Raw genomic sequence first — 25507 nt, 5'->3', positions numbered from 1 at the left:
TTTCCCATTCCAACACAAAAAAAAAATTAAAAATCTTGGCTTTTTTTTTTTTTTAAACCCCCCCCCCCCCCCCCCCCCGGATTTCGCTCTGCATTTGTATCTCCAAAATGTCAATGTGGAAATTAATTCTCCCCCACCCTTAAAAAAAAAAAAAGCCTCTTCTTCCTTTTACATTTCAGTTAGCCACATACCAGCCTTGCATTAGAAATGAGCTTTTCTCTTTATTCTGAGAGAAATCGCAATTACCTTAAAATGACAAAGTACATCCTTTATTAAAGGATACGCAGACATTAAATATGAAAGAGAGAGAGAGCGAGAGAGAGGGGGGAAAGAGAAAGGGAGGGGGGGAAAGGAAGAGATCATGTACAAACAGATCAGTAGCAGAAAACTAAATTCATGGGAAAACACAGACTGAGAATGATGCAGATTCGGGGAAAAATCTGTATGTTAGCTTCTATATCTACCTCTAATAAACCCGCTACGATCAGATTTTAAATCTACTAATACCTACCATAACCATTCTTAATGGCAAATATTGGGTGTCTTGAAAGGCTTCAACTCTTCTAACGGTTTTGCTAAGGTTTCAGGGAATTATTTTATTATTATTTTTTTCTTTTTTTTTTTGGAAGATCCACAAAGCACACTGCTAGACGTTTGTGCAGCGAGAAATTATTATCAATAATAATAATAATAGCGGCAGCAATAATAATAATAAATAATAATAATAATAGCTAAGTATATTATCTCGTTGTCTCAGTGTGGTGCTGCGGCGGGAGGGCGGCGGCGGCGCCGGCGGCGGGCGGAGCAGCGCGGGGCGGGACGCGCGGAGCGGAGCGCGCGGAGCGGCGCGGGCCCTGCTGCGACTGGCGGCCGCCGTCCCCCCTTTACCGCCATTTATGGGACCATCTGTCAGCGGCGCCGCGCGCTGATTGGCCGAGCGAGCCGCGCGCGCGGGGGGGGGGGCGGGGGGGGCGGGCGGCCGTGCGTGGGGTGTGTGGGGGGGAGGCGTTGCGACATCAGGTGCTATTGAAATTAGCCGCTGCCAGATTGACAATGTTAATGATGCGGTGACCTCTACAACAACAGAGACCAGATTTCTGAACTGCTGCTTGTGTCTAGTAATTAAGGCCCGGTTGAAGAAACAACACGCAGCCCCGTATTTTTTTTTTTTTAATTTTTTTTTTTTTTTTGGTTCCCCCTGTTCCCACCCCTGGGCCCGGCGGTGCCGTACCTCGGCCATGCTCCAGTGCCTACATCTCCTTACCTCCTGCGCGCCCCGCTCCCAGGTCCGGCGTATTTTAACCACCTTATCTTTTTCGACAGTTGCTTTCCGGAGAAATGCATATTTAATGATCTGCCTCTAGGCTTAAAGGCACAACAAAAGCACTTTGACGTGCATTTAAAGCTGCATTTATTTTCAGGTACTATTGATTTTAATAATCAACCCATTTCTCCTTCCTTCTGCCCGGTGAAGTTTTTAAAAATACGTATTTTTAAAGGGGTGGATTTGATATTGCTGCCACTTGACAATATCTAAGGCACAGGAGACACCTCTTTATCGGGCACTCCCCCCGAATGACAGTAGTATTTCAGAATTATTTTGCCACCTTGCTTCATTATTCTTCAGCTCTACAGGAAATAAAACAACAGCAAACTTTGGGCATTTTAAAGAATTTTCTTTTTCAGCCTTAGAGAAACATGCTTAACAATGCACACTCATTAATCCTCTGCTCGCTGCCACTGACAAACTAACAAAACTTCACTTCCAAACAGCAATATTTTACTCCCTTCCAACCACAGCAAGTTTATTAAGAATTCTCACAAGTTAGGAAGCATTCATTTCTTTCTCTTACTTGAGAGTTATTCTAAAGCATGTTTTGTCCAAAGTAAAAAGGCATGGCACTCTAATTGCAACAAACCTTGAATTTACATTTATCTCAACTAAAGCAACCAAGAATTACTCTATTAATACACATAGGATCATTTAGTTTTACCATCCACAGATTTATTTCAACAACTAAATATGTTCTTCTTAAAAAAAAAAGAAAAATCAGTATCATTGCAAGCATTTTTAAATATAAGAGCTGAAAACCGAGAAAGCAAGGATGGGCCACATTGTAGGTTCACTTAGCTCTTTCCCAGAGAAAGAAAACCTGACTACAAACCACCAAAACCATTTTAAAAATATGTAAACAAAACCATTTTTCTACGAGTTTCATTTTTAAGTATAAATACTCCCTCCACACTGCTAAGCTTGGGACTGACATTCAATACATTTTAAATTTTTTTACATTGTGGACACGCTCAAACACACACACAGACTAAACATACCAATAAAACATATGAAATGTAAAAGCTCATAAAATCTAGCTGTACACAAACCAAGCAAGGAGAAAAATCACATTTAAAAAAACATCATACAATCTATTTGTGGAATGATCACTGAATTCAATTAAAATAGGAACAATGTGAAAGCCTGCAGAGGATTTCTCTTACCACGCATCTTACTGAGCACATTTGTAGCTTAGTAAAAACTAGCACAGATTAAACTAGCCTGTAAGATGCATTTCCTAACTCAAATTTAGGTGACCCTAGACTGAACACACACAGGCACCAAAATGCTACAGCAGCTAGTATATTACCATACATTCTTGTGCAAATATACATCAAATATTAAAGTTAGATTTGTAATGCAAATTTTTTACTTAAGGTCTCTTCAGGGGTTAATAACACCAGAGAAGGCACCCAGAAATTATTTTTAAGTCTTTTCAACTTCAGCTTACTTTGTTACTATAAATTCGTTATGCATATCAAGATTCAGCCATTTTTCTGAAACAATAATCGCACGCTGCTCCTCCAAAAAATTAGCTAATCTTATCCGTCTATAAATCCAGGTACTCTGCACACTGACCACTTTCCCAAAAAGCACCCCACACACACAGCCTTTCTGAGAAACACTAAAACAAATGCTCAAACATCCTCAGAGGCCTCTCTCTGGAAAGACAAAGGCAGAATCCTATTGTTGAAAAAGTCAACCTTATTCTCGTGTTTCCAATAGTACCATTTATCTTTCAGGGAAAGGGACTGACCACCGCATCACGGTGGTGACATTTGTAAAGCATCAGATTCTCTACACAGTCTCTCCAGCATCAGCCAGCAAGCCCCTGAGCAAAGCATATTTTTAGTGCAATCTTCCATCCCCACAAAAAGAAACTTGTCTTAAACAGCTAATCCAATATCAAAATGAAATCACAGGGTTGTTTCCCAGCCCCCCCCTCCCTCTCCTTACCATAAATGAGCAGTTTCTTGACTCATTAATGACAGTTTCCCTTAAAAGAAGTGATCTCATATCACTGAGCCCCTCTCCACCACGCATACATCCCAAAGGTTGCGGGTATCTTAGCATCAGTAGCCGCTAGCAAGCTCTCTCATACAGAGCCCAGATGGACTATACCAGAAGCCAATTCAGCGTTAATAACTACCTACTCTGTGCAGTTTAGAAGCCTTACGTGGCATAATGTCCTAGGCAACAGCAGCCGATTGAAACCACAAATAAAAGACAACCCAATTCTCCAAAAGAATCAAAAGGAAAAAAATAATAAATTGAAGAATGATTTCTTTTTTTTAAAAAAAAAAATATCTTACTTGCATAAGATTAAACTGAATCCTTCACCAACATATGAAAAAGGAGAAAAAAAACAGATGCTGCCCAGAAAAAGTGACAAAATATTACCTCATTATTTAACAAAGCAGCATTAAGCGTCCTGCTGATTTCAAACATCTTGCCACAGATTTTGGTTAAGAGAAACAGAAAGAATCCTTTGCAAGCCCTCTGTCTGCAAAGGGTTCTTCAATTTTCTTGCGCACAACAGAATAGTCAATATGTTATTTCCCTAGAGTTCGCACATTAAAACATCTAGTCAGTGAGCTGAATTTTCCCCTTATCACACTGTAGACTCCTGTTATATGTACTGCTCTCTTTGCAAGATTAGCCTGCCCCAAACATGGCTGTTGTTTAAACTATTCTTTAAAGTAACAGTTCACTCCATAACCACCAGGTGGGCAGTGTACACAGATCCAAGTAACCATCTTAAAGATTTTTCTTGGAATAGCTGCTGGTTGTGATATACAGCATAAATCCCCCCTACACTTATCAAGCAGGAGGAAAAAAAATTGTCACTGTTTTATGCCCTTTCCTCCCCAGAATCGAGCCCACACACAAAACCCTAAAATCGCTTAGCTTTTAAACACAGATTTTTTTTTTTTAAAGGGACCTTAAATTTACACAGGAGCTTTTCATTCAGCAAAAGTGGTAAAATCCAAGCAGTTTTGAGAACAAAGTTTAATTAAAAGGGAAAACACACCCAACTAAATGGTTTGTACTACAGAAGAACCAAAATCAGCAATAAGTTGACCATGAGAGGAGCTCTTTCATGGAAACACAAAATCCAGCCTGTAAATAATTCTGCTAGAAAATATAAACTGTACCTTCAAGCAAATTGAAGACAACTTGATAAGATACTGCTATGACTTATTGTGGCTTAAATTCATTTATGAAACCACTGTTGCACGCTTCAGAGCACAAGACCAAAATACACGGAAAGGATCCCAGTGTTCAATAGCACCTAAGTCTTCCAAGGTATCAAACTGTCCCTTATTCCATCACATCTGCAAGCTGTTTAAGTATTTTTTTCTCCACTTTATTTAAGGTCAAATACCTCAAGAAATACTTCCATTACTATAAAAAATACCAATTCACTCAACACTCTACAGCAACACCCAGAGGCTTGAATGAGATTGGGATCTTTGTGTTAGGTGCTGTACGAAAACATTTGAAAAGTCATTTCATACCGAAGGATTTACAAACAACATTCCCAAGACTGAAAGCACAAAGCAGAGGTGTGAGAATGAACAATAAACAAAGAGCATCATGAAATGTCTTTACCAGCTGGGATGAATTGCTGGAGGAGTAGGGCATCTCTGGCAACTACCTGTGCTAAAGCAGAACTGAAAAGGGTTATTTACTGAGGTTAAAGAATAAATGCATTAGATGGACAAGGGCTTCTTTAGATTTACCACCTACAAAGCACCATCACCTATTTCTTTCACTTATAGCAATCCATGCTGAGTAAGTATATGCAGAGTAGTGATTTTCTTTGCTGGCCTTTAACTAATATTAAAGTGATGCAGTAATGACTTAACCTTCTTGAATATGTATTGAGTTTCAAGTCATCCCTTTTTATATGAGAAAGGTTATTTGCATCGATTTCTGTTTGCATGAAATAAGCTTATTTTCTCATTCACCATATGCCTTGAACACTAATTAAAAGTGTCACTTTCTTCTAATGTAAAAACGTAATCACTTAGTAAATAAGTATTCTTGGCTTTTTGGTCTTTGTGATAATCTATTTAAGGACTTTTTATTTCCACGTAAATTCAGTGCTTTGATTAGCACACACTCCACTCATGTAAAGAGAAGTGTTTTACAAATGCACATTTCTGTTGGATTTTTTTCCAAATAAAAAGAAAAAATATCTAGAATTACATCTTTAAGGACCCACACTCTTATTACCCCGAGGCAAATCCATCCAATCAATATGAAACCATTCACATGCCACCATCTGCCAAGCTGTAGAGCAATGTGGCTGGAACAGACCTCTTATAAAGCAGCAGTGGTCTCATTTTCAGTCTATTAGGGAAGCAGCAGAGCTCTCATGTACAAGGACACAACACTCCAAGTCAGATCTCCTCACACCACTGTCTCCGTGCACTGCTGCAGAACTCCCGTAATTTTTGCTGCTTGAGTTTTCACACTAATCATCAAAGCAAGAGGGAGGAGAAAATGATCAGTAACAGTCCTATTCCACTGCAGCACAAAATAAAGAACTCAATTTAATTCTACCCTAATATGATTATAGCAAACCATTTAAATGCTGCTGCCTGTGAACTACAACATGGCATTTTCCATCACCCCATTTTCTACTGTTCTGGTGAACTAAACATCCCTGGAACAGTGTTGCTCTTTTCCAAGACAATCCTATCATAAAATTAATATTTAATTTTTATCAAAGAGTTATTTTGTTGTTTGACAGATGGGAGGGTGCAGGTGGATAAGGAACCAAGGAGAGGCATGTGAAAGCAAGAGATGGATCTCATGTACAAAATGATTTAATAAAGATAACAGGCAGGGAAAGGACATTACACAATGCAAGCACCCGGGTTTGTCCTATGCAGTAATTCAAGAACCTCTGCGGAAACAGCCTCCAGTTCAAGATACCACATCAACACTGTCTTCAGCAACACTGAGCTCACACAGTCTTTTCATCAGAACATCTCATAATAATTTAAAATACCCTCCACCACCTATAACCCCATGCAAATGCATGGCATGACTAACTAAAAAAAAGCACTAGGAGAAAACGGGAACATGAAGGTGTGCAAACGCCTTATAAATATACACAGAGAGAAGAAATTAACTACTTTAAAAAACCATCCATGAAATTACAAGAAACTGAAAAGCTAAACATTTAATTCATGTGATGCTGACAGTCACAAACTCAGGTGGGAAAGCTAGAGCTGAATTGTGCATGGCATCTAACCCAAAGTCAGATTTCAGTGAAGAGAAGCAAAAAAAAAAAAAAAAAAAAAAAAAAAAAAAAAGAGGTCAACCCAAATAAGCTGACTGCCCTTTGCTGTACATGTGTGCATGAGGTAGCAGGGACTGGGGGGCTAGAGGGATAAACAATGGCTAAATAGGTTTTATTTACTTATACAATAAGGCTTTTTTCCACTGTTACTAGAACAGCTTACAATTAAGTGTATACATACATAACTTAATTATACATAACTTAATTTGTTTAGCTACTGAGTAATTTAAAAAACAACCAGCAAAATAAAAACCTTACCAACTGCCCTGTGGAAATCAAGCAGTAGCAGGTGATTGAGACTAACCTTCCATGACATTGAAAACATTTTTTTCAGGCTCTTAAAGGTTAGGGAATTAATGTATTTGACAAAAAGAAGAGTCAAATTTTTAAGGTTTCACCGCAAAATTTGTAAGTCATGATAACTGAGCACTAGCCATATAAAAAAGAAACACCATACAATTTCTGAGAAAACAGTAGGTGAAAAAGATAACTGTCAAAGTCTGGAGCTTTTATTAGTTTTTTATTTGATGATCTACTCAGAAACACAGGAACCTGTCCCTGCCTCCTGTCCTGCCCCTGCTGTGGAACCCACCGACAAGCTGTACAAGCTCTGCTGCCGATGCAACATACTGTGTGGTGCAATGAAATTCCTCCTTATGCTGAGGAGATGAAATACAACACACACCTACCTGGAAAAACTACCACCTTTTGGATCTGAACCCAGAAAAGAGAGAAGAAAAAAAAAACCAGGAGTAGTTAGAGATCTAGCTCCTTAAAGAGCTAGACACTAGATGCAAAACAAGACAGAAAACCTTCCTATACACTTACAATCCTAAATGAGGAATTTAGATGCACAAAGCTTAGGCAAGTAGTCACAGTTCCCACAGAAATCACACTTCAGCTGCTTTTGCACAAATATGCTATTTAATGTTGCTTGCCCACTTTCTTTTTCATGCCTTATGAGATGTGTAATTTGGATGCTGCATAGCTGCTCTAAGTATCACATGCCAATTTTCCGAAGATGTGTGTATTTGCAAACCCCACTGTGGATACTTATGTTTGAGCACCAGGAGACTGGAACAAAACTCTCCAGGGCACAGCAGAGCACAGAGGTAACAAAATGAATAGATGTAAATAGCTCTGATGGTGAGAGAAGCCTTAGTAGTGATAGGAACCACATCAATTCCCCAACTGGAAGCTGGGCAGCCGCTCAGATTTAGGCATGCATGTGTGGCAGTGGATAACCTCAGCAAAGGTTTCCTGTGACTGTCAGGGCACAGGCCAGCCAGGGAAAGGGGCCAGCAGCTCTGCTACAGGGCAAGAAGGGTTTGGAGACGATGATTCAGCACCTTCCCAGCATGTCTGAAGACCCGCAATGTCCTTGGCTCCACACTCCTCTCCCAGCTCTGAACTGCTGCTCTGCAACACAGAGCATCCACTCGGTCACAGGATGTCCAGCCTGGCCAATTTTCAATACATTTTAAAGAACCCACTGTCAGCCTTGCAAGACTGAAAAGAGGTAGTGTACATTGCAGGTAAACATGTTAGCAGCAGTAAGACATCAGTAGTTCCTTCTCCCCTTTCCAGTTTTTTTTACTTTTGGAATACAGATTTTAATGCTTTCAGTCCCCTGATTTTGTTTTCCTCCTCTTAAATTCAGAGATACTAAAAGTGGTATTTGACAGACATACTAAATCCTACAGCTTGCTTTCCTATCACTACAAGCAGGACTCAATCCTACCTACAGGGAGAGTTAAAACATTTCTACATTGCTGTCAATTTTGTATAATACAGTTAGCAAAGTTTCAACTGAGCACAAATGAAGATGTTTTCAAAGATTTATGACTGCATTTTTAAAATGTATTTACTTGTAAATAATGAAAGGACCTAGACACTGAAGAACTCCAGACTAACCAGAGAGATTTACATGAGTTCAGCCATTTTTAATGCGCCTGTGTATAAGCAAAAAAACCCTCATAAAAAATGTCAACAGGGTCTTTCAAGCAGCATTGCCTAATTTTAGAACAGTTGATGGATTTGCTTTAAGCCCATCTGTAATACAGTGTGCTATACACCTTGCATTCAGGCCAAATAATATCAATAACAAGAACAAAGATAAAAACCTGAAAGGGGATTAATGTGCTGATGTCTCCAAGCTTTGAGACAGTGATCAGAAAGAGATCTGGGAAAGAGTGTGAGGTGGCTGGATCAGAGAAGAGGTACAGGAGGAATCAAAGGAGACCTGTGAACAGCATGCAGAAAGGTTATGTCTCCTGCAACTTGCAATTACACAGGAAGGATGCAGAACCAGGGAAGATACAAAAGAGAATAAAGACAATAAAAAGTGTCAAGAGCTATTAATTGTGCCAATTACTTCTTGTTAGAGCAGCTGGCACTTACACAGAGTATTTTAGTAGCAGCAGGCAGAAGGTAAATAAGTATTACAATTTCAGACATTAAAAAAACCCCTCAGTAATTTCTGAGTAAACCCTTTCGTGCAACCTATCCCCAAACCAAAGATGCTGGAACGGAGAAAAAGTTTAAAATGGCTTTACTACAGAAACCAAGCTTACTTCATGCCCCAAAGCTTACACCTGTATGTACAAGTGCCAGGACTTTCAAGAAGCTTCCTGTGTACATCTGTTTTATTTTACCCCTTAAGAAGTAAAGGTTAGGTAAGCTGCCTAAATACACTACCCAAATTTCAGGGATAAACAGTTCCCTCATGAATATGGCTCACACAAATCTTTAGTGTATAATTTAGACTACAGAAATGACAATTTTATAGCAAGGAAAACAAGGTAAAATACAGAGAGAGTAATGGGTATAAAAACCAGAACTGATGCAGTATTTAAGAGAAGAGCAATGCCAACATTAAACTTTCCATACTAACACACAAGCAGGAAGGGGCTAAAGAAAGACAACTGAAAGAAATAATCTGCAGCACCTCTTCTTGCCCTCTAGGATTCCTGGAGCTTGTCTCTTGGGATCAGGATGCCTCTGGTTTTCCTACCCAATTCTCAGATTTTCATGTGGCTTTATGGATTTCTTTAAACTTTTCTTTGCAAAAGTGTGACATGTCTTAGCAGATGATTTTTAGCTTCCTTTAAAGAAGGGCATATGAACAACAGGTATTTTTAACACTCTCCTTTAAAAAAAATTAAAAATAGGCTAGTAGGTATAAAAAGTGTTCTGAAGGTTAAACTTTCTAATAAATAACTTTGGGTTACAATTACCAAGCAACAAATATTTGGTGCTTGGGCTTCAAGGGATTTGTGCAGCCCAGTTGGAGAAGCTGGCAGGTCGGCACCCAAGAGTGAGTTCACTTCTGTGCTGAACTGCCTCTTCCACAGCCACAGGTGATTTGTTTTCTACTTCAGACTGATTTTTAACAACACAAGTAAAGGAGGCGAGGCAACAGTCAGGCTGCTTGTGGTTTCTCCAGTCTGTGGAGAAAAGTTGTGTGTGAGAGGATGAGCTCTACCAGTCCTAGGCCAGCGTGGATGAATTTACCTCACCCGAGGTTACCCATCTGCTGAGCAGCAACTCTCTCCAGACCCCTTTGTACAGGAAGTTACAGGAAATGGGCACTTCCAAGGCACAGTTCATCTGTCCTGCTCTACAAATCTGAGAGGAAGAAAAATCATGCTCTTCTTCACTGGCTACACACTGAGGAGGTCTCCAGTGATCACCACAGGAGTCTTACTCAAGTGGAAAGTCCACCTTTGGTCAGACCAATCCCACCATGGTTTTACCAGGTGACCAAGGCAGATGGTCTCCAGCTGACCCTCACCTAAGTGAGGTTCAGCCACACTGGGATCTCTTAACACCACAGTGCAATCCTTGATGTAACTCAGCACAGCTGTTCATAAGTACAAATAAGTACTTCAGTGAGTAGTGATTCAAGCAAGGCAAGTTTAGCACAATCCACACCCAAGGCCCCCATAACAGCAACACAAAGCAAATCCTGCAAGACTACATTGGTCTGTACATGGAAAAAGCCTAACATCTTTGGAAGCATATAAACAACTTACCAAAAGGAAAAAAAAAAACCAGCAAAGTTTATTTCATGAACTCTAGGCTAGATAATCTTGCTTTCATAACAGAAGCTTTGATTCTGGACCTCCAAACAGCAAAGCCTTAAGGAAAAAAAAAAGGGTTCTAGTACATCCAATTTATGACTGTTGGGAAAAGCAACAATCACATCAAAACAGCTGCTCTGAAAACCTATCCAGCTACAGGCCATCACCCTGCAGTTTAAGAATATTTCACTCCATTGCCTGAACACATTTATATTCTTCCAGGCAGTTTTCCTGATGTTTTATAAGGATTCCCCAATGCAACAACAAACGATCTTTCTTTTAATACTATCACTGGATGCATTGTAACCTGCACCTAGGGACACCCTGCTCTGCTCAGATAAAACTTAATTGTTCTTCTGACATGGTACAATGAAGGAACTTTAAACTCACCTAATAAACGAAGCAGTCCTCTATTTTTAACATTTTCCATAGCCCCAATGCCTAAAAAAATTCACTTTAAAAATGTTCCAGGAGAGCACAGATAACCAACACAGACCTAGTGTGCAAAAAATTACGTATTTTTTTAGAAGGTGTCAAATAAAGGGTAAGGTTTTATTCTGCTGTGGTAGAAGTCCTGCTTCTGTGGGTAAAGGAAAGGCAGATATCAGTGATGCTGTGGAACACTGGACAGAGAATTTCAACTGCTGGCAACAAATGGAAAAATCCCTACAGCATATCTGTGCTGTCTCTTTTGCCAGACTACTTCCATAATTTTATGCTTTCTGCCAAAATAACAGGGCAGTACAGGTGCATACCATAGAATTCTGTGGTTTGGTAGTGGAAATTTCAGCTCATGACCTTTGAGGTTAATGGTGCTATTTAACTTTAAGACACAATGATGCTATTAACCAATTACTCCCACTGACCTCACTCTTAACTGGAAGACTGTCAACACAGAATGAGGCCAATTATATAGGAGCTATCATCTGTTCAGGAAGCCACACTCTTCAGCTGGTTGGGAGACCATCCCAGGCTGGAGGATGATGACATGGCTTTATCCATTCCTGCTGTTGTCACTGCTCAGGTGCCACACAGGCACAAAGACTTTGATGCTTAGGAAACTCCTACTAGCACAGAACAATCCTCAGCAACCTGGTTGACTTGACACACGCAAAGGCTTTCTTTTCTCTTTCCACTGGCATCAGCCAGGCCTTCATATGTCCAAGACTCCAGCCATCACCATCAGAGAGCCTCCCATACACAGGGCCTGTGCCCACAGCACCAGGTATGAACACTGCCATGATTAAGACTGCAGCTCTGCACATGTTGCTGACAGATGCAGAATTTCCTCCAGTAATGAACTCCATGAATTTCATCACTTGCTGTTCCATGTGGAAAGCAGAGCCAACCTCTCCTTCTGTATCATTAGGATCATAACAGTAATTTATTAAAAAAACTGTCAAAACTAGATGCTATTGCACATTTCTTAAGCTTTTAAGTAATGAATGAAGGAAAAAAAAAATCTCACAGTCACATCAACTATGCAAACCAAAATAAGACCAGATACTAAAAACGAATGTTGGGAAAAAAAACAACATGTAAGTGTACACAGTAAAATCTTGCTCCAAATGCTTCCACAAGACCCAGATAGAAATAATTTTAAAAACACTGCAATCAAGCTTAATGGAGGCTTTACTTGATTCATCTATTTAAGAATCCAGAAAAAAAACCCCTCACAATTTCTACAGAAGAGACTGCTTCTAAGATTCAGATTAACATGAACAGGCCAGATGCTCCAGTGTACCAAATTTGCTCCTCAGCATTTTCCTATCCTGCCCACAAACTCAGCCCATTCTGTGAAAGGGCAGCTGCTGAGCATCAGAGCTGACAGGTTAACAGGAAGGAGGGAAAAAAGCACATCAGCCAATGACATTCCCATACCACAAGAGGATCCCAAATGTGTTGTTCGACACTACAAAAAGCAACATAACCTGGCAAGATTTCAAACAGGTTTCCAGTAGAGTGACCTGCAGAGAGCAGCATGAGATTCAGGGAGTCAGGCAAGGAAGAAGAGCTGGGAGCATGGCACTGCCAGGTGTACTCCTGGGCTTGAGTGCCCTGATGGGCCCCAGCTGCAGCCTCCACCACCACCCCAGTCCAGGTGCTCCATTTAAGCTCAGGGCTGGGGCACAGAGGGCAAAACTCTGGCCTTTCAGTTTCTAAGTAGACTATTTTACCATTGAGAAAGTGGATGGAAAAACAGACAATAGGCTGCATAGCTCCATCTCTCATCTCCAGTACTGTATCTCAGGTTTAGGGTTGGGATTTTTATCAGACAGTTGTAGGGTAAGACTGCTAAGATGCACTGAGAGGCACACAGATCCAAAAAGTGAGTGCATGCACCACACAGAGCATCCCAGTACTACAGATGATTTAACTCTGTGGTTCCATGAAGTGTAGTTAGTTCTGGGTGTTAATAACCCTTATTCAGAACTGTTCAGCAATGTACTCTCATTAGCCAGACCATCTGTGTAAAGGGAACAACCTACGCTGTCACAGCACATGGAGCCTGGGGCTGACCTTAATATCTTCCCCCACATACCAGCAGAGGACAAGAGGAGAGAAATCTGGCATCAGTTTGTCTTGACTGCTGCCAGAGGAAGATATCTGGGCTGGAGAGGAAGTTCCTCACCTCTCCAGTCACTCTGCCAGCTGTGGCAAATATAAAGTGGCACTTCTCTTCCTAAGGTCCTACTGGTGAAGAGGGAAATTTGGCTGTCCTATTACAACAGGATAAGTCCTCTTTAGATATCACAAGCCTCTGACTTACTGGGAAAGAGAGGCTTCACAGATCATGTGAAACAGTAAAATCTCCTGACATTATTCAGTCAGTGTAAATTATCTGATAGACTGAAAGTGCTCAGCACAACACAGAACTGCATTCCAAATATGAAGTCTTTGTTGCTTCTTGCTCCTTCCTGTATATCTCATATTGCAACAAGCTGCCTGCTGGACATTCCTGGAGCTTCTTCTTACCTGCACAGAAGTCTGAGATCCTTAAGCTGACTCCTACAGAAACAACCTACACAGGAAATTGATGCAGGTCAGACAGACTACAGGACAGTAAGGATACATCCCAGCCCTGAGTGAAACATGCAACCATCTTTAACCATGCTGAGGTTTAGTCTTCCCTTTCTAGGCACATCATTCTTCCAGAATCTGCTTTTCTGACCAACAAATATCATGCTTCTTCCTCAGGACAGAAAAAAAGCAAAACAAACCACTCAGACCCAATCTGCTTAATGTGCTACTTAGTTCAGGAGATACCATTTTTTCCTTTTCTACCAATCTCTTTTCATCTTTGATTCCTTCACTGCTTTCATATATTGTGTTTATTAACTCCCTCTGACTGCTGTCACATCCAAGGAGAGCTGCAGAGAGCAAACCCAGTGCAATTGCATGCTGTCTGCTGCTGAGAGAGCCCAAGAAGAGCTCCAGTGAGCCCAGTACAAACCACAGAGTGGAGCCCCGAGTGAGAGGAAACTCGGAGAGGGATTTGAAAGACTCTTCCAAGATGTAATTAAAGCTGATGTTTTCTTTAGAGCAGCAGAATTCAGCAATGAGTACATTAGCAGAAAGGTTGGTACTGTGAACACCAACAGGCATCGCAAGTCAACCAGAAGTAAATTGTCTGGATTATGAGATGTTACCTAGGATGCCAGTAAATGTATACAAAGTGCTTTATCTCTTCTCATCATGCCATGGCAGAAATAATCTCCCACACATTTAGGCTGCTAGCAGGAACCTTGTCCTGTGGAAACAATGCTTTTCTAAGTCTTCAGCATCCAGTTTTGCTGCTGTCCCTTCGAAGGGAAGAGATCAAATTAAGACCCTTTTTGAATGTTTGATTTTGCAAAACCAGCAGTAGTTTAGCATCTCTGAAAATTCCACCTTTCTGCCATCTGTTCAAGACTTGCCAGTGGGTTAGAAATCTATTAAGCAGGCAACACATGACCAACAAACAAGCAGGATAGAGAAAGGACTTGAAAAACTAGGAACAAAACAAAACAGAAGTTATTCAAAACCAGAGGTACTTGAATGAGGAACAACAATTAAAACTGTTGGCACATGACAGACCTGGATACAAGAGTCTATATCAGACCAGCTTTGTATCACATCATCTCAACAGGAAAGCTCCTTCAATAGAAGTTATTTCTTTTAAACAATACCTGTTTTTATATACCTTTGACAATTTGAGGTTCTGTATAAGCAGTGAGCAACAGCTTGGCAAAAGGTGACTTTACATGGGCTACTGCAACTAAACAAACTGACAAGAATGTAAAAAATGCCTGAATTGAGAAATTAAAACACTCATTTAGAGACTTTTGGAATTATGCATTCACAAGAAAAACTAAATACAAAAGGATATATAATAGGTATGATTGTTGGGAAGCTCAGGAAATCCCGTTTATATATTGGACATAAGAAAACATGGGCATATAGATGTTTTACAGCAAGTGACTCTGCCTGACTGAAAAAGGCCTAAAAAACAAGGGAAGGCAAACTAACAACAGCAAGATGCAATGACTTCAGGTACACAAAGACTCTTTAGCTATACATTGCATGAAAATATGGAGGACAATGGTTCAAATAAAGTCAACTGTGTTGGAAATAGTGCATGAAATCCCAGAAGTGATAAAACTACTAGTCACTGAAGAAAATGAAAGGAACCAAGTGGAAGAAATCAATCAAGAAGAAAAAGTAAGCTTTTTTTTCATAAAGGCAGGCAAGGGGCCAGATAACATAGATGGACATACATGCAAAAACCCCCCACAGAAAAGTGTAGCTCTAAGTACAGCAACTGAAAAATTTGATAAACTAGGAAGCTCCAAACTAAGGAATGACAGCAAGCAGTGAGGGGTGAAAACAATTTTTCTTGTGCTGGAAAAAAACCCACCTTCTAATGCAAATGGATGAGCTGATTAACAAAGCTTGCAGAGCCTGTTGTGAAAGACGGGTGAATGGAGAGAACCCGAGGGAGACACTAAGAGCATGTAAACCAAATCAGGGAGCAGCTGACTGCATTCAGAGGGAAGAGGCTGTAGGAGCACTCAGAAACACGAAAACAAGAATATGACCTAGGCCACATGAAGCACCAGTAAACACAATGAAGTGGAGGGCAACAGGAGGCATCTGTTCAATGTGTTCTTAGACTGCAGAAGTATTAGAGTTTTACAGATACCATCATTTATTATTAGTAGTTTTTATAACCAGGGGGAAGCACCAGAATGCTTATTTTTTACTGAAGCCATACAAAACCCACAGAGAAGCTGCACTTGTTTTTCAGTACTAAAAACCCAACTGTTGAAAGGTGAGAACACCCCTTAATTTATGGAAATCCCAAACCCAACCTCCCATGCATTAACTTTAAATCATTATGGAAACAAAGGCTGCATATTTTGTCTATTGTGAGGATACTGAAGTACTTTTTTTCTAAAATAGTTTAGTATGTCAATGAAATTGCAGATGCTTCTGTGCACTTCAGGGACTTCAAACATTGCATCAATTATCTGAATAAGTAATGAAAAGACATTGTGAATAAAATGGTTCACCAAGCCTGGTTCACAAGTCAATTGCTTTCTGAATCCAGTAATATACTGTAGTATTTGACATGCTGTTTCCTTTTGCAAGAGGTTAAGAGTTTTCTGTGCTTCTACGCTATACTTGCTGCAGAGTTTGGAGAGGAAAAAAACCCGACAAAATAAGAAAGACTGCAAGAAGGACAAAACACTTTTAGACTCTCCACTACAACCCTCTTTCCACACAAAACAAAACAAAGAAGGTCACTGAAACCAGAACTTTTAAGTCCAACCAAAGCAGAATCATGAAAATCCCCCTAGCAGACTGGGCTAATGATAAGCAATCTAATACTTTAAAATTCCACCTTTGACAAACTGGACTAGGTGACAGCAGAACATGAAATGTCTGTTTGTTGAGCTCTCGTTTCCAGAGAGTCTCTTACTGGCACCTGGAAACAGAGCAAGCATAAGGCTGATTATCATTTCCATAACCCCCAAGGAAAACTATCGTGCAAGATGTTTGAGTAAGAGCAGTGCTGTTCGAAGGCAGCATTCATAAACAGAACAAAGACTAAACAAAAGGCTAAACAAGTACATCATAATTAACAACTAGCACCAAACTTTTAATTAAGATATGTAAGAAAAATCAAGGAGAGCTAATTAAAAAAACCACCAGCGTATATACTTTTAGAAAAATCTGAATTGGTACCGTGAAGTAAACAGGCTAATTAGAAGTGACCACAATTATTTTGCCACTGTTACTGAGTTTAGTCATGATTTTTCAGTTTGCTCTTTAATCCTACACCTTGTTTGAACTCCTCTGTTGTTTGAATGCAGGATTCTTCCATCAATTTCTTCAAAAACTGAGCAAAAGTGAAGAAAATACCATAGATTTAACTTTGTATGGCATGCATGTTTTGTCATTAGCTTTGAGACACTTTTCAGCCTAGGACAGCATCATTCTTGCAGGACCAGAATTATAATTATTATAAACTTTCCCCACTCATCCTGAACAAATCCGCAGTTTCTTCAAATGGATCCTGATAAAACTGCCACATCAATAATGCTACACTCCACATGTTTTTCTTTTATCCAGGCAGCTAGACCAGTATATGATGCTATTTCACATAGATTTTACTGTTCAAGGTATCAACTTCCCTTAGGGCCAGAAAGCAGTTACAGATAATAGGAATCTAACTGGCAATATTAAGGTTTTACTTCTTTCCTCTTATATACTATCCTTTCATGAAAACACATCCATTCTCATTACTTTTGCCATTCTTCAAAACTGTTACTAGGCTGATTTGAACAGTAACAGTTAATGCTGATAGAAACAAGCAAAGAAAAATGCTGACACAACCTAGAGTTATTTAAGAACTTATTTACTACACATCTATTTCCAGAAAATTAATAAAAAGTTGCTGACTCCCAGCTGTAAAAAAACCCCAAGTACACCTAGGCAAAATAAAACTGGATAAAAAAGGAATTCCCACCTACAACCCAGAATGCAAACAGCAAAATGACTTGCAATTAAACAACTTCTGCCTCTCCCCTAGAGTGCTGGCAAAATACCCAACACTCCATTGAGATACATGTTAACTCTTTGTGATTAGCAAGCTTAGGAACCAGCTTCTGCACCCACACAAAAGCAAAATTCCACTTTTTAAAATACGCTCTTACATTTAAGAGAAGTCTATGGACTCCTAAAATTCCATTCTGATGTATCACTACACACTAAAAGGGGAACCCTTAAACTATCCAGGAAGAATTGGCTGCCCACAGAAGCATCCTTCTCATTCACATTTAAAGTTCCAGGCAGCTCCTATCCTGCCTGTAGCTTTCAGGCTGTTATGGCTGTAGGGTGTCAGCTTTTTCCCCCTCCACAAAACCAGTAAACATGTAAAGCAGTCTTGTCTTAACTAATGACATAGTGCACATCTTCCCTGAAAGTCATTAATTTTAAACTTCCAAATTTGAGGTGTTTCCTCCATATTGAGACAAAAATAACAAGTCCTTCCTGCACACAGCTAAAAAAATTAACTGTGTTTCAAAACTCCTTTAAAATTTAGATAAAAACACACATGCCTGTGCCAGGTAACTCACCAGCAGTACTGAAATGGAATGGACTCTCCATTTCCTCAAGACTGTTTCCAGGCCTCTCTACTGCCAAAGCTAGACAAACACTTTCTCCCTAGTCTACATTTTTCTGTTCAATAGGTGGACTAAAGTAAAAGGCTTATTTCTGTGCAAAGCCTTCTTCCTCTGCATAGCAATAAGCCTAACATTGTAATTGATTTTTTTTAAAGTGTCATTTAAATTATTTTGGTATGATTTATCTTTCCTTACTTTTTCCTAAAACATCTCAGAATATTAACAAGGAAATAAATGTAGTAATACTCCAACATCTTCAAACATTACCTAATTTAAAAATCTAATTTATTTTCCATCATTTAGGCTTCCTTACTATTTCAGATGTCACTCAGTGTGGATAGTAAAATTAAACTATCAATTTCATTTTTGCTTTGAATGTGTTGCAGGCTCTGCTTCTCAACCACTAGAACCTTCTTGTTTAAGGTTTCCAATATTGTTCTGGAATTTTAGAATTAAAAACCAGGGAGAACTACTGCTTTGTTTTTATTAAAAGAATTCTCAACTGCTCTCCCTGGCCCTTCTCATAAGAAAAGGCCAAGTACTGGCACAAAACTAAACCTCCAATATACCTGTTAAATAGTATTCAGTGGTCCTCTATTAATACAGGGAGATAATAAAAGCCTTAAATAGCGCTGAGGGTGCCACTGGATACAATGGCCTGCCAATGAAGCCAGTGGGAGACCTACTTAAGAACCAATAAACGAATTGAGCAAGTGATGCAATATGAGCTGTCCTACTCTTGCTTTGGTGAAATTTAAAACATGATTTATCACCGTGGGCAGCCTTACTGCCAGTCAGCCTCCACAACCAATGAGTCTTACTCAAGACATGCCACTGCACTGAAAAAGAACTCAGAGAAAATATTTAGGGAAATATGTATTCTTTAACACACATGTTCATTTATAGAATTTGCTTTATGAAATTTTTTTTTAATATGGTATAACAAATAAACAGAAGTTTAAACTCTAACCACGCCAGTGGATAATACCTGGGAATACTTCATATACCATCGGCCTGCTGCAGGCAAAAAAAATAATGCTATCGGCATAAAACCAGCGCTAACTTCCAGAGCAACAATTAGGCAATTAAAACTACACAGTCACGGGTAACGACTTTAATTAAAAACACCTTAACTGTGCTCATCGCAGTAAACGGGATTGAGCCTGGAACTCACACGCGCGTCACAGAGTTACACAGGAAAACAAGGAGAAGCCACCCTCAGGTGCGGACACCGGGAGAAGCCATTGGAAGTGCCCAGGTACGAACAGCGGGAGAAGTCCCGGCGGATCCCCCGGGTCACACTCGCGATGCGCCCCGGCCCCGCTCCCCGGCGGCCGCACCCCGCAAGTCTCCGGTGGATAAATGTTCCTTTTAAAAACTCTAATTTTGGCAACACAGTTGAAAATTACTTTCTTTTTTTGTTGGTGTTAAAAAAAAAAAGAAAAAGAAAAAAAAGCCTTTTTTTAGAAGCGCAATGGGCGCAGAAGGGCTCACCCCGACCGGTCCAAGAGCGACCCCGCTCCCGGCGGCACTCGACGCCCCGGGGGTGGATTCACCGCCTGAATCCCCGGAGGAAAAGGGAGGGGGGGGGTCTAATCTCCGCGCCCCGGGAGCGCTCACCGACAGGCAGAGGGAGAACGCGGAAAGGCCCCTGCACCCCGCTCCCCCCCCCCACCCGGGGGTGCCGCTCACCGCGCTCCGGCCGCGCATCTTCCGCCGCCGCAGGGCGACCACGAGGAGGGAGCGCGCGGCCGCACGTGGCGCTGGCGCTACGGGGTCTCCCGCGCAGCCGGGCGGGGCGCTGAGCGGCGTGAGGCGGCGGGACCGCCGCGTTCCGCCGGCCGTGCTCCAGAGCCCGCGGGGCGCGGCGCGGGGAGGCCTCTTATGGCGCACGGGATGGGCGGCAGCTGTGCGGGGTGCGGCGGCGAGGCCAGGCGGCGGAGAGGGCACACGTGTGGGTCGCGGAGGCCCACGCGGGGGTGCGGGGAGGGAAGAACCGGGGTAATGCACCCAGGAGCGTCCGCACAGCTCCGCTCCCTCCCGGGTGGTTCCCGACGTGGGAATGGAAATTAATGAAGTGTAGCGGGCAGGGTGAGGTCTGTGATGATCTCCACCATGCAAGTGCTTCCCCTTGTCTCTGACTGGGGTCGTGACCTTCTCCCATAAAGATGTATGAGGAAGAATTTTGAGTAGGTTAAAAAGCCTCTTTTTCAATCAGTGCTCAAGGAAAGGATAAGATGATGTGACACAAATGTATGATCGTGTGCCGCAAATAGAACATTGTGGGAAGCTTTTCCGTAGACATAAGCTTTGTCCTATATTTTTTTAAACAGTTTATTTTCTTGCTGTGTAGGTCATTCTTAACATTAGGCTAAATTTAGATGAAGATTCACCAGCAGCAAAAACTGTCTGAGGAAGGCGAGTTAGACCCATAGCCTCAGCCTCTGCTGTGGCCTGGTCAGGAACCTGGGTGTGTAATTATTTTTGTTTTTACTGACTTATTTTTGTTTCAGGTAGCTTGGTTAAAAGTAACAGAATCTCAGACATTTAAATAAAATACCTGGAGTCTAAAAGAATTAGAAGCTTCTAGCTTGCCTGGTTTACTTTAGTGCTGCAAGCTGTATATACAACGTGCATTAATTTCAAGGGTATTTCTACCGCAAAGTGAGGAAAGGCTGAACATCTCAGGCGTTTTGAAGATCTGTACCTGAAACTTCAAAACAGGGTCCAGTCTCTGTTTCCAGTAAGGACGGCAGAATTTGTACCTGTTTATGCACTTTGATTTTCAGTTCTTTGTGTATAAATTTAGCTGTGGGTGGAGTATCCTGAGCCAGATTCCTCCCTTTATGCTATACATACAGGATTACAGAAGGATAGACATCATTCTGTGTTAGATTGACAAGGAATTGCATTTCCCAGCAAATGTTGGATCAGAGCCATCTGTTTCAGAAATTAACATAGCAGCAATTTGTTTGTTTGGCTTCATCTGTCTATTACTTTGGTCCAAATCCTCTTGTTTTTAGAGCCATGCTATCACATAGGAAAAGGATCTGTGATACACTCTGTGCAGACAACCCCTAAAATACATGAATTATTTTAAACAGAGGAGATACGAAATGTCATTGTCAGAAATACAGATGAAGCTCAAGTAAGACTATTTGTTTTCCTGTAAACAAGTTTGACTTTCTCACAGCACTCTGTCTTATATTAAATTATCTGCCCCTAACCAGTGTCCTGGTCTCAGGATACTTCTCTCCAACCCAAAGTAGTGTTGGTGTACTTTTAGGTGCGGTGGATATTTTCCTTCTGTTTATTTTGACAGAATGATGGAAAATCCTTCCTACTTACAGCCTCTACAACTTTTGAAGAGGTATTGATATTCTCAAAAACTGAGAAGTCTAGCTGCAAACAAGTCAGGAAAAGGGCATCAATCCATTAAATGATAAGGTATCACCACATTAGACAACAGCTTTTCTAAGAGTGTTTCACTTTGAGCTCTGTATACCCAAGGAAATGACATCTCTTACACAGCTTTTTTATTTGTGGCATACCCAGGCTGCACTATTCAGGACTTCAGTTATTTTCCTAGATTTTTTAGCTCTCTGGAAAAAAAACCCAAAAAACTACTTAATACTCCAAAAACTTGCATCTACTGTTTTATAGTTCTACTGGATCTGGTTACAGTGCAAATATTTCTCCACAGGTGTAGAGAAAGGTCTACACTGTTGTACAACTATTGATAATTATGTGGCATTTGCTTGATGATGTTTTGATTCAGAGGATATTCCTAACTAGTCTTTGAAAATATAACCAAAAATAGTCATAGGAAAGTCTTCTGTACCCTTGAGAAGTGTAAAGACCAACATAGTTATTATGAAAAGAGAATGCTGGGTAGATCTGCTCAAACAGGAAGTAATTGTGAATGTTTCTTATAACTGAATACTGCTAATGCATGATTTAGAAACTGCACAAAGATTCAGTTCATTTTCATGTTACCTCATTTCTTAGTTACATGGCAAAACCATCAACAAAACCACTTTCTAAAATAAGAACTTACATTTCAGAAAAATGAGTCGTGTGTTGTAGGCAGTGAAAGTGAGGCGAAGTCTCAACTCAGAGGACGTGAGTGCTCATTCTGCACCTGTGCTGGAGATCACCTGTGTTGCTCTGTGTGCCTCTGTCTCTACCTGAGCATCTTGCTCACTGTACTCCTCCCACCGCCCGCCCCATTTCTTTGTCTCATCCGAGCCACCAACAATGGGATCTGCTGGAGTTTGGAAACCTGGGCTGAATGGAGGGGGCGGGAGCTGCCAACAAGAATCGCATACCCAGGTCACTGCTGAAACCATAACACCCAAGGCAGAGCTGTGCTCACATCACCTGATGATGAAACAGCAGCGCCAGCTGAAGTCAGACGGTGACAACATCTGGTGGCTTCTCTGTTCTGCTGTCAGAGCAGGGCGAGGAAATTGCCCGTTCAGAAGGTGCATTCTGAATCAATACACGGGTAATGCACACCACGGTGTTTAGAACAAATAGCAAATGTCAGAAGTAAATAGTTCTGTATTTTAGCAATGGAAAGAGAGTGTAAGTGCTTTTCTAGGGTAAGTGTAGAAAGCCATTACAAAGCTTATCTTTGCAACTGACCTATAAAAGCTATAAACACATCAAAGGCTTTGAGGACATCAGATTCAAACTTTAATTCTTCCCACAGTCAAAACTCCCATGAAGTCAATGTCCCAGGATCACGACTCTGAGTATGCTCAATAATGCTAATGGAACTCAGATTTCCATGGGCAGCTTCATTCACAACTGTAATTTAATTCAGGTTACAGTTTATTAAATAGTGATTTCTTGTAGTGATTTTTCCTCTAAATGGCAGGACGTAAGGCAACACAATTTTTTGGAATAGAATTTCTTGGAGGTTTTATTATTACAGAATAAAAAACTTCTAAAAATGTAGCTGAAATGCTTTTTCTTTAAGACAACAGCTTTTTGCTTACAGTTAGCAGGTTATGAGATTATATTTGTGTCACAAGTAAAGTCAGGCAAAATTTCTTCCAGGTAAAGAGTCTAGACTTTAACAGCAGTCTCAGGTTTTAGCAGCAAACAGTTTTTCTTATATTTTTGTCCATCTCTAACCATAATGCATTTACTCAATCATAGCACCATGGATTTTAGTAAATGTGGCTTTTTGATTTTTTAAAATGCTATGCAAAGATGTCCTTTACTGTAAATACTTAACAAGTTAACCTGATATCATAAGCTACCAAATATAGAGGGGATGAAAATGCTGGTGGATCCCTCTGAATGTTTTAGCCTTAAGGCTCCTGCAGGTTTTATTCGGATTCACAATAGTAGGAGTGGGAAGGAGGAGATAAATAAAACATTTGTTTCAGAAAGTAGGTGACTTTGACAGAACACTGATGTAAACCATGAAGCCTTGCAGATCAGAGGAATATAAGAAGGGAGGCTGGTGAAGAACACTCAACACCAGCCCCCGAGTGGTGCTGATCAGAACAGTTCTGCTTTGCTTTTAAGTATTACTGCACCTTCTCTGCTCTTCTGTAAAGAATTCAGTTGGTGACTCCCACTGATGTATCACAGTCACTCATGTTTTTACACCACTCATTGGATATTTTGGTAAAGGTCTAATCTCATTTGGATTTATTACGATTTATCTCGGATTAAGCATTTATCTGCTAAGGATTATGACCCATACTACGAGGTACTGATGAACCATCAGAGTTCAGGAATGTCTAAGCACATTAGAATGAATCAGCAGTATTATTTTTTGACACAGTCTTCACACATTATCTTTTTTCAATCAACTTTGCAACATTCATACAGATAAGTATCTAATTTTCCTTTAATACGGGCAGTAACCTGGAAAGCTCTTAACATCCAGTAAGAGCAAAGCTGCATTTAATTAGGAGCAGCTTAAAAGATCAGGCCTCGGAGCCACATGACTTTGTATTCACTCTGCCTTCAACTGTCAGTATAACTACTGATTTTTTTTATACCAATTTAAATATTTTTTCTTAGTTTTGAAGTGTATTTTGGTGAGTCTTCCACTGCTATCCCAACTTTCTACTTTTTTCTAATTTGCATAGCCAGGAGTAAAAAGAAGAACAAGGATAAAGAAGAAGACGATACTGTTTATTACCTTTCTGGACTTTTAAGACTTTTTTTTCTGGTTGAAAATGTTTGAACTGCTTTCTCTGTTGATACACACGGTACTGCACCACAGGAAAAGTGTAGGATTTCTCATGGGTTTAAAAGAAGTTGGTCTTTGGCTTCAGTTTGTGGCAAAGCCACCGATGTACCTATAGTTGCCCCAAAAAGGCTTCTGGCTATTTCCATACTTAATAATTTTGCATATATGTCATACCTTAGAAATTCCATTTTATGTTGTTTTAATTGCACAAATTTGGAGAATTCCGGTTGTCACTTTAAATGTGTATGTTTGGAAGTTTTCCTTACAATTCAGATTTTTTCTTTATGATTATACACACAAGGTTTAAATACTTTCTGGCAGTATTTGGAATGCTGGAAATAAGACCTTGGATATGAAACTGCACAATTTAATGTGTTTAACCACTCTTACTAAAGGAATTAGGGAGAAATATATTGTTCATTTCCAGTATACATTTCTACTGTTTGCTAAATAGTGTCACATTTAGAATGTGCAATCCTATGACAAATTACTACACTGCAGTGTTATTGTTCATTTTGAGGATTGCCTGCAATGTCTGATTTGCTAAGCAGGGAGTTTGCAGTATGAATGTAGCTGTGAAGAGATGAAACCTCTGAAAGGCTGTAAGGGACACCAGTTCCAGTGTGTTTCACTACATGGAGTAATGTAATTAAATCTTGGTTTTCACAAGAACAGTGCAAAATTCACATTTCTTTACAGTGTTGGGATATAGCATGCCCTGTTACCAATTTGCATCACAGTTTCTTATCCAATTAATGCTTAGAGCTATGGACACAGTGATGTGTGTGAAACCTTAGCTCTCATTGCAGTTAAACAAGGAAAAGATTCAGCTGATGAAAAATTAGATGAAACAGAAGAGAAATGGATGAGCACAGAAAAGAACTGATCTGC

At 40.3% G+C, this 25507-nt stretch overlaps 1 protein-coding gene across 8 annotated transcripts in view; it reads right to left on the bottom strand.

Moving 5' to 3' along the window:
* ELAVL4 (ELAV like RNA binding protein 4) overlaps window positions 1-25507 on the bottom strand; it is a 100425-nt gene that overhangs the window by 61448 nt on the left and 13470 nt on the right. The window contains exon 1 of one of the 8 annotated variants that reach the window (XM_042030656.1): window positions 20092-20124. The exons of 2 other annotated variants lie outside the window; for them this stretch is intronic. In XM_042030656.1, coding sequence (XP_041886590.1) covers window positions 20092-20109 — 18 coding nt within the window. In that variant the 5' untranslated portion in view covers window positions 20110-20124. Of the gene's footprint in view, window positions 1-246; window positions 307-511; window positions 769-1264; window positions 1288-3289; window positions 3422-3733; window positions 3890-20091; window positions 20125-25507 lie in introns of those variants that run through there. 5 more of the 8 variants (XM_042030654.1, XM_042030652.1, XM_042030659.1 and 2 more) reach the window with 5 other exon arrangements.

This window comes from Corvus kubaryi, unplaced genomic scaffold (genome assembly GCF_017639235.1).
Source record: "Corvus kubaryi isolate FWS band 111438036 unplaced genomic scaffold, C.kubaryi_AGA036_p1.0 37334, whole genome shotgun sequence".
Classification (NCBI taxonomy): Eukaryota; Metazoa; Chordata; class Aves; order Passeriformes; family Corvidae; genus Corvus; species Corvus kubaryi.
The sequence above is the reverse complement of the archived record's forward strand: the minus strand, read 5'-3'. Positions and strand labels throughout refer to the sequence as shown.